A 12,567-nucleotide genomic window follows, 5' to 3' on the forward strand; every position below is an offset into this window, starting at 1 on the left:
TAGCTTGGTATGCACGTATATCCAGATGCTTTGACAACCATGGTTTTCAAATGGGCTGCCTTTCCCCCTTTCAATACAGCCTAAATGCTTCATCCCTTCAGATTCCCATGAGATGAGATCAACCATGTCATACGGTTGGATCTCTATGCACCACGAACGTTGGGGTGGGAACCAGGAACTTCCCCACCAAGGTCTAGCTCTACCATGACCACTGCTTGAGAGTGTCAAAGGATGGAGCAATTACCAGGCCCCAATATCTAGAGGACATACAGGTCCCACATGCACTGAGGATTGCCATTGGCAGGTGTGTGGTAAATCGCCATCCATGAGGAGGGCCCCTCGCCAACCACCCGTGTTCAAATCCATTTTGATCATACTCTTGACCCGGTGTACATGAGCCACCTGGCTTCTGAGCTCCCAATCCTACTTGGAGCGGGCATACACCTCGCACACCCATCAAATACCCTTGTCTCAATGATACAAGATGTTGCCACCAGATCCTTTCCCACGACTCGATCTACACGTGCCCCATAACCCCTGGTTTGACAATGAGTGCAGAGAGATGAGAGCCCACCTCACACGTGAGCAAGCGTTGTGGCATTTGACTTCATCAAAGGCATAGTGGATCTCACGCCGAGTGACACGGCATAAGAAGCGGGTTTTCCTCATACATCGGATGGATGAGGTGATCGTATCCTTTCGCAGAGGAGATCTTACCACGGGATGGGGGCTCTTGTAGGAGGGAAAGTTGCCCACCCCCATCACACCAGTAGTTTGGCATACATATGCATGCTCTCTCTATGATTTCCTGGGTCAGGCACCACCTGATATGTCCTCTATATGCCTAGACCCACTACCTGTCACTTGTTTACTGCACAGAATGTATGGGCTGCTCTTCTTCGGCTTCATAACCGGAGATCACAAGATCATGAGGGACTACGCACCAAGCACTTTGCACATGGACAGGAGGTCCTGACCTAGATCCTAGCATAGCTATTCAACCATGCCGTATGCCATGACTTCCTGCCTACTTGGAGTACCACCACCATAGTACCGATACACAAGGCAAGTGATTCCATGGACACTGAACTACCGCACTCTTACTATTGGCCACACTCTCGCTAAGATACATGGGACGCTACTAGAGAGGGAGATTAGCAGTAACACAGAGGGTCACACACAGCGGGCTCTTGGACAGGCACGTTTTTGAAGACAGCATTCCACCCTGGACTACAGTTTCACCTTGAGGGATATTATTGAACAGGCGAAGTCGAGGCATCAAAAAGTCTACACTTGCTTCCTAGACTTTTGTAAGACATTTGATATTGTCCTGCGTTCTCTCTTGATCAAGAGGTTACAAGAGTTGCAGCTCCCAAACATGAGCCTATATGAGTCCCTTAGGAGGAGGGTATGTGCCTCAGGAGGTCTATCAGATTGGGTTGAAAGCACTATCGGAGTGAAACAAGGCTGCCCCCTTTCACCGACTCTCTTTGGGCTCTATATCGATGAGATCACTTCTTTGTAGACCACCTAGGTGGACAGGATTCACTCCTGGCTGACTTGATGGTGCAAATACTATTGTACGCAGATGACAGAGTCCTCATATCATCCTCAGCAGAGGGATTGCAAAAACACTCTGGAGGCTCTGTAGATGTTCTGCAAAGAGAGAGAGACTTGACAGTTAACCTTGGGAAAACCAAGGTTATGATCTTCAACACCTGCCGAGCAATATCTCATCGCCATAGCTTCACATAGCGAGACGAGCTAGTTGAGATAGTGCAGTCTTACACATACTTAGGGGTTGTGTTCACTGGACCAGGTTTCACGAGGACCCATGCAGGTACGAGATGACTCACACAAGGGCGAGGTGCTCTAGCCCGACTAGAGAGGCGGTGCTTCTAGGCACACTTCCAGGACCCTCCGACGAAGGGTTGGCTTTTCGACACGCAAGTGAGACCGACTGCCATGTATGCAACAACTTTCTAGGGGAGTGATATTTCAGTGACAGAGTGGAAGAGATTTGAGAGGCTACAGGTGATTATGGGATCCAAGATGATTGGGAGCAAGCCCTCCATTCCCCATCAGATCATACAGGTAGAGTTCACCATGACCCCTCTCCAAGTTGATGCTATCTTTCAAACAATGAGTTTCCTCCATAGAATCTGGGTCTTATCCGGATGGAGATTACCGAGACAGTAGCATTAGAGTCTTCCAGGCGATTAGCAGGGAGCGGTGTTGATGCAGCATGGTATGCACCAGTATGTACATGGTTTGGTAGTCACGGCATTTAGATGAACAGACTTCCCCCCTTTCGGTACAGCATGGATGCACCACCTGAGATGATCCCACGAGATGAGATCAATCGTATAATACGGTTGTACCTCCTCCAGCTACATACATCTAGGGCTTTGGGGGGGGAGGGGGGGGGGGGGGGGAGTTTCCCACCATGGTTTGAAACTCTCAGGAAGTGGTCCTGGTAGAACTGAATCTTAGTACCTTGAGGATAGGAGAGTCTCACATGCATTGAGGATCGCCATCGGTCATCTACGAGTCTCGTCACATCAGTTGCGGGTCGAGGAAGGGAGAGCTACAGGCATACCCAGAGAGCAGAGGATCTGCACACTATCCAAATGGAGGAGATCGAGACAGAGGAGTACTTTCTATGTGTCTGCCCAGTCTACTATGAGATCAAAGGGCGATATCACTGCCTCTTTTAGGAGGGGCATGGCTTTGGTCCTCTTACGCGACTGATTTGTGTTGGGCTCTATCTGATTGAGATGCGACGACAGAGAGATACTACTGCGACAGACCCGAGAGCAACAGGGATAGATGCCATAGGCCGCTGAGATTGACAGAGCACAAACACTTGTTACAGATTTCTATGCATCTGAGTCAGCTGCCGGTGAGGCTGAGGGAGAGGAGCTTGATGAGATGAGAGATCATGGACTAGCAGTAGGAGTCCCCACCACGATACTGCCAAACGAGAGGCACGCACTCCGTGCGACACGGAGAGGGACCTGAGCCTGCATGATCATAGTTTGGTCTATTTCGGCCCTCCTCAGAGGTGACCACCAGACCGTTGACATAGCCCACCGAATCCCAAGATCGAGGAGACCACGCCCTCCACCACATCAAGAGACAACTCGACAGACAGATAAACGAGAGCTCCTCACATCTCATCAGAGAGCCACCAGGTTACATGGATATATGGAACTTGGGCATGTATTAGGGATGTTAGCTCTGAGCACCTGATACTCTTCTGAGATATTTTGCTACTCTACTATTTTGTTCACTAGCTTAGCATTTTTGCATTGAGCAAGGGCCTTAGTGAGCCCTTTACTTCAGCTCCTAGTGGCTTGCATGAGTTACCTTTTGGTTTTGCACTCTGTCGGCCCGCGAGGCCTCCTGCATACGTTAATACATCTTTCTTTCTTTCTTTTCTCCTCCAATCTCGTCGTAGCTCCTCCTCTCGTCCGTCGTAGCCCTCTCTCTCTCTCTCTCTCTCTCTCTCTCTCTCTCTCTCTCTCGCAGCCACCAAACAAAAACAGGTCTTCGAGCAACAAACCCTAGCCATCAAGAGTATAGCAGGGGGGAGTCGTTCTACAGCCAAGCCACCAAGGATAAGAAATTTGTAACCTCGACCCTTGCAACAAGGAAACTCTCCTTTGCTGCCATCACTGGCTTTGCCCCAACTCCCTCTCCTTATGATCTGAAATATCTCAATAGTCCACTGTTGGTGGTGAACTAGATTTGCAGCAAGCAATCTTTCCATCGTGGAGCAAGTAACTACTAACCCGAAATTGAAGCTGAATCCTACTATTTTATCAATTGTTTAAGGAAAAAAGAGAATGAGTAAAATAGTGGACATGACACGCAACAGAGGGTCCGTTAGGACCCGATCCTCCCTGCAAATGTCAGGGATAGTGATTTATTATTGATTTTGCGATGTCCATATTTTGGAAGCTGAAGTCCAACAAATACATAAATAAGGCGATACAAAAACTGATCTTCATTGCAGTTTTTACAATATTGTCACATGGACTACAACCATATGAATAAAGGTGTAGTCATCCTTCAATGTTGCATCCATCTTAGATTTCCTTGCTCTCTCGTATCAATAACATGCATTAAACGAGAGGAATGTTATAAGAATTCATATTGAAAACAAGAAATTTTGAATGGACGAGTAATTGAAAATATTTATATTATAATATATAATATATAATTATTATAACCACACATAGTGTAGACAAGGAGGCGGCGCGCTTCCTTCCCCAAAAAGTTATAATCCGAGGGAACGGACCCTTCCCTGGGTGCCGAGATAATGTCGAGAATATTAGCGCCAAGGATAAGTCTCACGAATGGATAAGAAATTCGCATATTACCTGAATGTCAATAGTCGTAATCGTAGTCTAACACCGAGAGACAATATCAGGAAAAGTTGCCAATGTGACCTTGAGAGGATCTATGTGTGTCCTTGAGTAGGATGATTCCAACATTCGCAGATCGTTCAGTAGACTCTTGACAGCACAAAAAGACAACTATCCTTAAAGGAAGTCCGAAGTAGAGCACGTAACATTCTCACTCACTCTCCACTTAGCTAGGGTTACGTGTCTCTCTAACCTCGAAAAAATGGGAGTTTGATCACTGTAGTAAATCGAGCTTTTAGGCTTGTGAGAGTAGAGCATAAGGTCATCGTGAGGCCCTTCAAAGCTTCACATGCCAATAAGCCCAAACTCACAAATCAAGTAGACCATCTCTTCAAATCAAATAGGTTTGAAACGTTTATATAGTCTTTTTATTGTGAAAAGCACCTATATGCTTTTAGTGCTTTAGTCAAAAGCTTAGCTTTTACATCAAACGAAATCAAGGGCATAAGATGAAGGGCTTAGATTCATGACAAGTGGCTAAAGGGGATGTGAGAAAACCTAAACATCTCCCTAGGCAGCCTGCCGTAAAGATTTCACAAGGATTCTTCATCGGTTGTTTTGTAAGTAACAATGCGTAGTCATTCTTTCATCCTTTCTGAGCAAGTAGGCTTAAAGAATTGTTCTTACAATGTCCCTCATGTATTTGTATCCAAACCTTTGCATGCTAGAAAGGAAACTAGCCACTTTGGTATGGCTGCTACATTTAGCCTTCCAAGAGTGACTAGAAGTGTGTGCAAGTGGCCACAATCATTCTAAGCTAGGTCCACACTTATGTGTTTTGAAGCAAAGGATAGACCTATCATCAACACTAGTGATGAGTAGGACATGTAATATTGCAAACGTTACCACTAACCATAGACGTGGCAATACAGCCAACTAAAGCCAAGTCCCAAGAGTTGCTCTATCAAATGAAAGCTTCATGTGCACTAGGAACCGGTAAAAGGTGGTTAACAAGGCAAAAGAAAGCCTGAGAAAACTAGTCATAGCATTGGCAAGCATTCAAGCAAATATCAATCATCAACATCTTTAGCAATGATGGTGCCACGGATGGGTGGGTGCTTGTAGGTCCTATATCAACGTTCTACTCACTTGGTGTGTCTTGAACTCAAGGTCACCTCCTAGTCTCTTCTTCTCTTGTGAAGATGAAGAAGTCAATGATCTCATAGTATCGGTGGGCCCGTGTCTATAAATCTGCTCGTATGTGCATCACTATTGAGTGATCAGACTGAGTGATCAGACACTGATATGTCCTCGAATCTCATAACATATGGGGCATCACATGAGAATATGCTCCTATTGTATACAAGCTGATAGATGCTGTGAGAGGCACTCATACAAACGAAGGCTTCCCTCAATGAAGGGGACTGAATACAATATCCTTTTGACCAATTGCTTGCCAATTGATCTAAGAATCTTCGCTTTCCCGAGGAAGTGGGTTGACTCTCCTCCCCCCATCATCATGGTGAACAGCTGAGTTAGGAGACTGGACATGTGTACGCTACATCCTTTAGTCTCAACTTATTCCCACTATCTGGATTTAAGAGAATTGTGACTTCCCTGTGGCATCTATCATGCAACAGGTTTCAGCTCCGTTCATTCCATCACCACCCAGATTTCCTTGGCCACTAGATGGCTCTAGATCTTTGCTTTCCAGATTTCCGTCTAAGAATCCAGCCTCACCAAAATGTAAAACGAGTCACGTGGACACCATGTACGGTGTATATTGGAAGTCTTTCAACCTTTCCTATACTCACTACAAGACAAACAATACACTCTTGAATGTGGAAGCTGCTCCCTCCAAGGCAAGGACACCACCCTTCAGTTTAAAGAAGGTCTCAGTTGTAGATCTACCCACAAGATTGACCGGAGACAACACCTATCCTTGATTGACAAGAGGGCTGCATTTTTTATTAAAACCGATGGCTCTACTTACCATGTCAGAGAAGAAAGTTGCTTGCTGAAGCCAACTCCCGTGCAACAGAAAGGGATAGATTGAAATCACACATCACCAACTATCTCCATGTGCATGCATGTATGAAAAGACACTTCAGATCTAGAGAGAGAATATTCAAATAAACAGCCAAGAGAATATCCATTGACATGACGAACGAAGTAGAAAATCGTGTTGGAGATATCATAGCCAAAGAGTGTGGTGATGTTGACGTGTAGTATTAGTAGTTCTAGTACTAGTTCATGTGTGAGTGCCACGTGTCACTCTAGGAGCTATTGCATATACACTTCGTACATGTGTGTGTGTGCGCGCACTTAGCCTATATAAGGCTTGTACTTCACTTATCATGTCATACTTGATGAATGAATGAAAGCCTTCTTTCATGTCTTCATTTGAGTATCATTTTCTCACACCCTAACCTTCTCTCTCTCTCTCTCTCTCTCTCTCTCTCTCTCTCTCTCTCTCTCTCTCCACCATGTTTCTAGCATGGTATCCGAGCAGGTTCACCTTGCCATACACCTAACCCTAACCCAAAACCCTAATTCTGTTCTAGTCTTTATTTCTGCAGCCGCCTCAGCCCAGCTCCATTTCGTCTCTGTCCTGTAGCCCACTTAGCTTCTCCATAGCCTACCTCTTCATAGCCGCTTCATTTCACCTCCTCTTCCCTGCTATCTGCACCTGTTTTGAGCACCTCCTCCTGCAACCTTGCTGCTGCTACATAGCCGCCTTGTGGCAGCTGCATATCCAAACACTTCTGGCCAGCTTTTCCAGCTTTTCGAAGTGTTTCAAACTACCTCCGAGCAGTTCCAGTCCCTGCCAGTGCAGCGTGGGGGCCACCCTCTGCATTTCAGAGCATTCTCAAAGGGTTGTGTGCATTTCTACCAGGCTTGCATGTGTGGAATTTCGAGCTATTTCAGAGCATCTTCAGTCCCGTTTTTAGGGTTTCCAGGCCACTGCAGCAGAACTGTCCATTCACGCACAGTGGTTGCAGATTCTAGAGTCATTTGGAGGCCTCTTCAACCTATTTTGGAGCAGTTGCTTGCATTTGCGAGCTGTTTCAGGGTTGCTGTTGCAGAGCCGCCGCCTCCACACTCATTTTCGGGGCTGCTTCTTGCCTCTCATTCATTCCAAAGCTGCCCTAGGCAGCTGCTGTGCATTTTGGAGCGCTCCTTTGGCTCTCTTTAGCCTTCTTCTTGCATTTCGGGCTTGCTGTCCGCCTTCATCAAGGTCCTTGCCATCATGACTTCATTGTCTTCCAGCTCTTTGCTCATGGAGAAGTTCAAAGGGGAAGGTTTTCCCACATGTCAAACCAAGATGCATATGCACGAAGGTGTTTGGGATGTTGAGGAGGATGACAAGGTTGACTTACTTGATCAGCAACACCAAAGGATTTGGAAGCAACGGAATGCTAAGGCCATTGCCCTCATTAGTCTTTGCTTGGGCGACACTCTTATCCAGCATGTGGACTTCAAGTCAACAGCTAAGGAGATTTGGGATCGCCTCAAGACATTGTTTGGTAATAAAATCACCAACTCTAAACTCCTTCTGGAGCTCAAGTTTTATGATTTGAAAATGGAAGAGAGTGATGAGTTGAGTGATCATCTAGCACGGTTTCAATCTCTTGTTCAACACTCTCAAGTTTGATAAGCGCACCAATGATGAAGATAAGATGGCTGTCCTTATGAAGAGAATGCATGGAATTTGTCGCATTGAGCAAACTCTTGAAGTCCTTCGCCTTGCCACTACCACGTTTGATGATATGGTGGCACTACTCATTGAGAAGGACCGTCACAATAAGGAAGCCTCTCTTGCCTCTCCTACTGATCAAGCAAAGGAGACCAACAAGAACATTATTTGCAGGTTTTGCAAGAGGAAAGGACACATTGAAGCTCACTGCTTCAAGAAGAAGGAACAAGAACAAGAGAAGCACCATGCCAATCTCCTTGATGAGAACCTGAAGAGCCCCCCAAGGAGATACATGCAGCTACAGCAAAGGTCCACGGCCTCTCTCTTGAGGACGAGGACCCAAATGACCAGGATTGGGCTTTCTAGGCCCTCTATGCTATGTGTGTTTATGTTGAGTCAATCAAGGTTCTCATCCTTGAGTTGTCCCTCTAAACTGAAGGTATTTGGAGTCAATAAGAGGTACTTTGCCCTGGGTTGTCCGCCAAAAGAGAATGTATTATCTTTTACTTTGGTTTGATGGTATTGACCACCCAATTCAGAGTAAGGGGGGGTGACGAGTGATAGTTTTCCCTTGCCGGTCGCAAGCTGACTAAGAAGTCACTATCACACGGGAGGTGTTGGATAGTTGGACTTGCTCTTTGTAGTATTGCGGTGGAGGGGAGATCAGTCTACTCTTTTTGTGTTGGGTCTCACACTCTTTGCTCTGAAGGGGGGTGTTGGAGATATCATAGCCAAAGAGTGTGGTGATGTGATGTGTTGATGTGTAGTATTAGTAGTTCTAGTACTAGTTCATGTGTGTGAGTCATGTGTGAGTGCCACGTGTCACTTTGGGAGTTATTCCATATACACTCGGTACATGTGTGTATCCTCTTAGCCTATATAAGGCTTGTACTTCACTTATCATGTCATACTTGATGAATGAATGAAAGCCTTCTTCATGTCTTCATTTGAGTATCATTTTCTCACACCCTAACCTTCTCTCTCTCTCTCTCTCCACCATGTTTCTAACAAATGTGCCAATACATGTAACAACACCTTCAGCACACTCTAACAGAGGTAAGGCACCAAAACCGGCTCCGTATGCTGTGCCACTGAGGTAAACTCTTCATCTTTGCCAGCCACCTTCCTGTAGGCTTCAGTAGCTACAAAAGTGAGTCCTCATGCTCACCCTCCTTGCAACATAATAGGGTGTAGATCTGCCTCAAGGTGTCCTCCTGAAGGCCCAGAATGACTGCCTAGAGTGTCCCCATAGTGACAACTCCTACTCACCCTCCTTGCACCACAATAGGCTCTTCTACTGCGTTGTATATCTGCTTCAAGGTGTGCTCCTCGAGGCCCAAAATCTCTCAGAATCACTGCCTAGACTACCCAAAGGAGGCATTTCATAAGGCTGAATGTCCCTCTGGATCAGCCGACAAGTGCCCAGATCTGACCAACAGATCTGGCTAACCATCTCACTACTGCAGCTTGTGCTACCGCCAACCTACCCCAGACCAGGCCCTGTGGGCCCTGCGCTGTAGCCAACCTGCTGCTGCAGCTGACCTGGGGCCAACCATATAAATGGATTCAGCCTCCCCACTCTATGCTGCTGCTTGTGCTGGCCTTTGCCGAGCCATCGGGCACTATATATGGCCCCATGACAGGCATGTTTCCGGCCCTACAGCCAGCCTTAACTGTGGGCTGACAGTCAGCCCATGATGATGACAGGGTGGCCCATGTGGCTGCCCTAACATAGTCATAAAAAGGACATGTACTTGCTCTCATGTGGAATAAGGACATGTACTTGCTCTCATGTGGCATAAGGACATGAAGTTGCTCCCATGTGGCAGCCAGTCTGCTGCCCACAAATTCTGCCCTGTCTTCCATCCCTTGCTGCATGTCAACCTCCCCTATGTCCTAGGAGACGGTCAATTTGCATGGACATTTGTTGGCGATGTCTGCTCGGAGTTGCTAAAATAGTCAACGGACAAGATGATATAAAGAAGGTGGCATGAAAGATGGAAGATCAACATCTAGCTGCCAGAATTAAAGTGTCTTGGGGGTTGCCAACAGAATAAAGTGCCAACCTACCAGTTATGATTGCACACAGGTCTAAAGAACTTGAAATAAATTTCAAAAGCCTTTGGACTGCCTGCAGCAATTTCGATTGATGTTCTTCCACCAAAACAATAAAAACCTTTTAAAACAGGCATATGAAGGGTCTTGGGACACACAAGGACTTAGAAGAGGTCCTAAGATGCCATGACTGATCTTGAGGAAGAGTCGTGCATGATTAGGCTATAAGAAGCCACCAAGTGGATCTTCAAGTGAGGGAGAACTCTTTTACTCTGCGCTGATTCCTCGTTCTCCCCCTTCCCTATCCTTGCCATGTTGGATGTCCTTGTGACTGCTAGCTATGTTGCAGTTTGGGGTTGCAGAAGGTGGTTCAACATGGAAGATAGGCCCACTTTGAAATGAACATTAAATTGGGAGCATAATTCATGGGCAGGTGGTTGCAAAGTGATGTGCTTCTCTATAAGGCCAGATCAGAATTAGCATTACTACTGTTGTTATGAATCTCTTAATCATGTGAAGAGTTACATGTGAAAACTTGTAAGAGGTTTACCAGGTATGAGCATTGGGACAAATACATCTCGGATAGATTTTAGATTCTGAAGACCAAAAAACCCCACCGAACAGTGAGTTCATCTAATAGACAAAAGGAGAAAGGTGGTACATAGAAGTTTTTGGGATATGTCCTGTCTGGTGGGAGGACGAGCCCTTGAAAGGTCACACCCTTTCATAGTAGCATGCCTCCCCATAAATAATCTCACCCTGTCATGGATAGTATAAACCATCAGAAGGGGCAAAAACCACTTTTCCCCAAGAGGACGGAAACAGATTGGATCCATGAATGAGACCAAAGCACTACGACATGTTCTCTGTCAGAAATCTATTGCCGAGCAGGCCCAACAACCACCAATATTAAGTCAAGTAAACCCTCTAGTTTTGGTAGGCTGCCTCACCACATGGTGAACTAGAGCCTCGCAAAATAAAAGCTACATATGATAAGATCATTTAAATTGTCATGTTTTAGTCTTCCCATCTAAATATTTAGAATTCTGAGTTGTTCTACCTGCCAGCCAGTGTCACCAATCCAAGTCCGTGTCCAGTTCGTGAGATTCTTTTTTGACCAGTTATTGTGTTTGCTCTGCTATTCAACCCAGCACAAGGAAATTATTCAGAATGTGATTTTTATTTCTTCCCCAAAGTATAGAAGAAGAGCGGGTTCAGCAAGTTAATTATATATGGAGAGTTTATGTGGCTTTAAAAACGAGGACCATTAGTGCCTATCAACTGCCCAATTGCTACTCATGCTTTGCTACCCCCAGACTCAACCTGCCAACAGGACATAATACTTTCCTCACTCGTAGAAATGAAAAGAAAGAGGTGCTTTCCTAACTAATAGAAATCAAATAGAAAGAGGCACTTCAAGCCACCCCTTTCCCGCAAAGCTTTGGCAGACATAATTGGGAGCAAGAATCCATAATTCAAACCATACTCTTACAGATTCTGGCTGCTCCTTAGAATTTCTTGTGACATGTAACTGACAAGCAGAACACTGCAATCCCACAAGACGAATGACAAAACTCCCACTGGCAGTGCTCAAACTCTTCAAAGTTTAACATATTTTCCCTCATTATATGTCCGTCAATACTCCAATTTCAGACCGGAAACTTATAAAAAAGAAATAAATATGCATATATTAGGAAAGCAGGATAACATTTCCATACAAGAGGCAAAGAATACAAACTTGAAAGTGACAAATAGAGGATATATCGATCTACCTCTGCATTCTGAAAGGAAGACGCAATATTCAATAGACAGACAAAGTGTAGAAACCTAATTTGAGACCTGATCAACCGAGCAGATTACAACAAATCATTCTAAAGATGAGCATGCCACACAAACCTTTGGATAATTTGAATCCAAAGCAATCGCTCGACTGCAATCTGCAATTGCATCTGCAATGTGACCCAAGGCTTGTGATGCAGCAGCACGGTTGCAAAAGCACACTGCATTGTATGGGCGTGATTCTCCATTGCATGCCAAAGCAGCAGTATAGTGCTCAACCGCTTCGGCATGTTTACCTGCCTGAAAAGCTTCGTTTCCAGCAGCCTGCAGTTTACCAGACAGAAGGGAGCAGACTGACTTCTCGGACGTGAGACTTGCAATTGAACTGAACAAAAGCCTCTCACAAGAAATAAACTTTAAAGACACATCTGATATCTGTGAAACGAAGATCTCTGTGAATGAAAATAAGAATACAAACCTTGTGTCGCAGCAGATCTCGAATGTTGGATACAAGTGATGCCAAGGAATCTGTGCTTCCAGACCTGAAAATTCTTACAGGACAATGCAATCTTCGTCAAAAAAACAGCCTGCTTTGATGGCATATCAGAAAGAGAATGTGGTAAGCATCAAGGAACCATATCAGAAAGAGAATATGGTAAGCATCAA

At 45.4% G+C, this 12,567-nt stretch overlaps 1 protein-coding gene across 1 annotated transcript in view; it reads right to left on the minus strand.

Moving 5' to 3' along the window:
* The window catches only part of LOC147899218 (uncharacterized), a 44,562-nt gene that overhangs the window by 13,939 nt on the left and 18,056 nt on the right, over positions 1 to 12,567 (minus strand). Inside the window, exons 6-7 of the mRNA XM_087377663.1 lie at positions 12,380 to 12,443; positions 12,019 to 12,225 (exon numbers count right to left, since the gene is read on the minus strand). Of these exons, the coding sequence (XP_087233789.1) occupies positions 12,019 to 12,225; positions 12,380 to 12,443 (271 nt within the window). The remainder of the gene's footprint in view (positions 1 to 12,018; positions 12,226 to 12,379; positions 12,444 to 12,567) is intronic.

The sequence above is a fragment of the Dipteris shenzhenensis genome, chromosome 8 (genome assembly GCF_047967505.1).
Source record: "Dipteris shenzhenensis isolate YYH24624 ecotype China chromosome 8, Dip_SZ_1.0, whole genome shotgun sequence".
Classification (NCBI taxonomy): Eukaryota; Viridiplantae; Streptophyta; class Polypodiopsida; order Gleicheniales; family Dipteridaceae; genus Dipteris; species Dipteris shenzhenensis.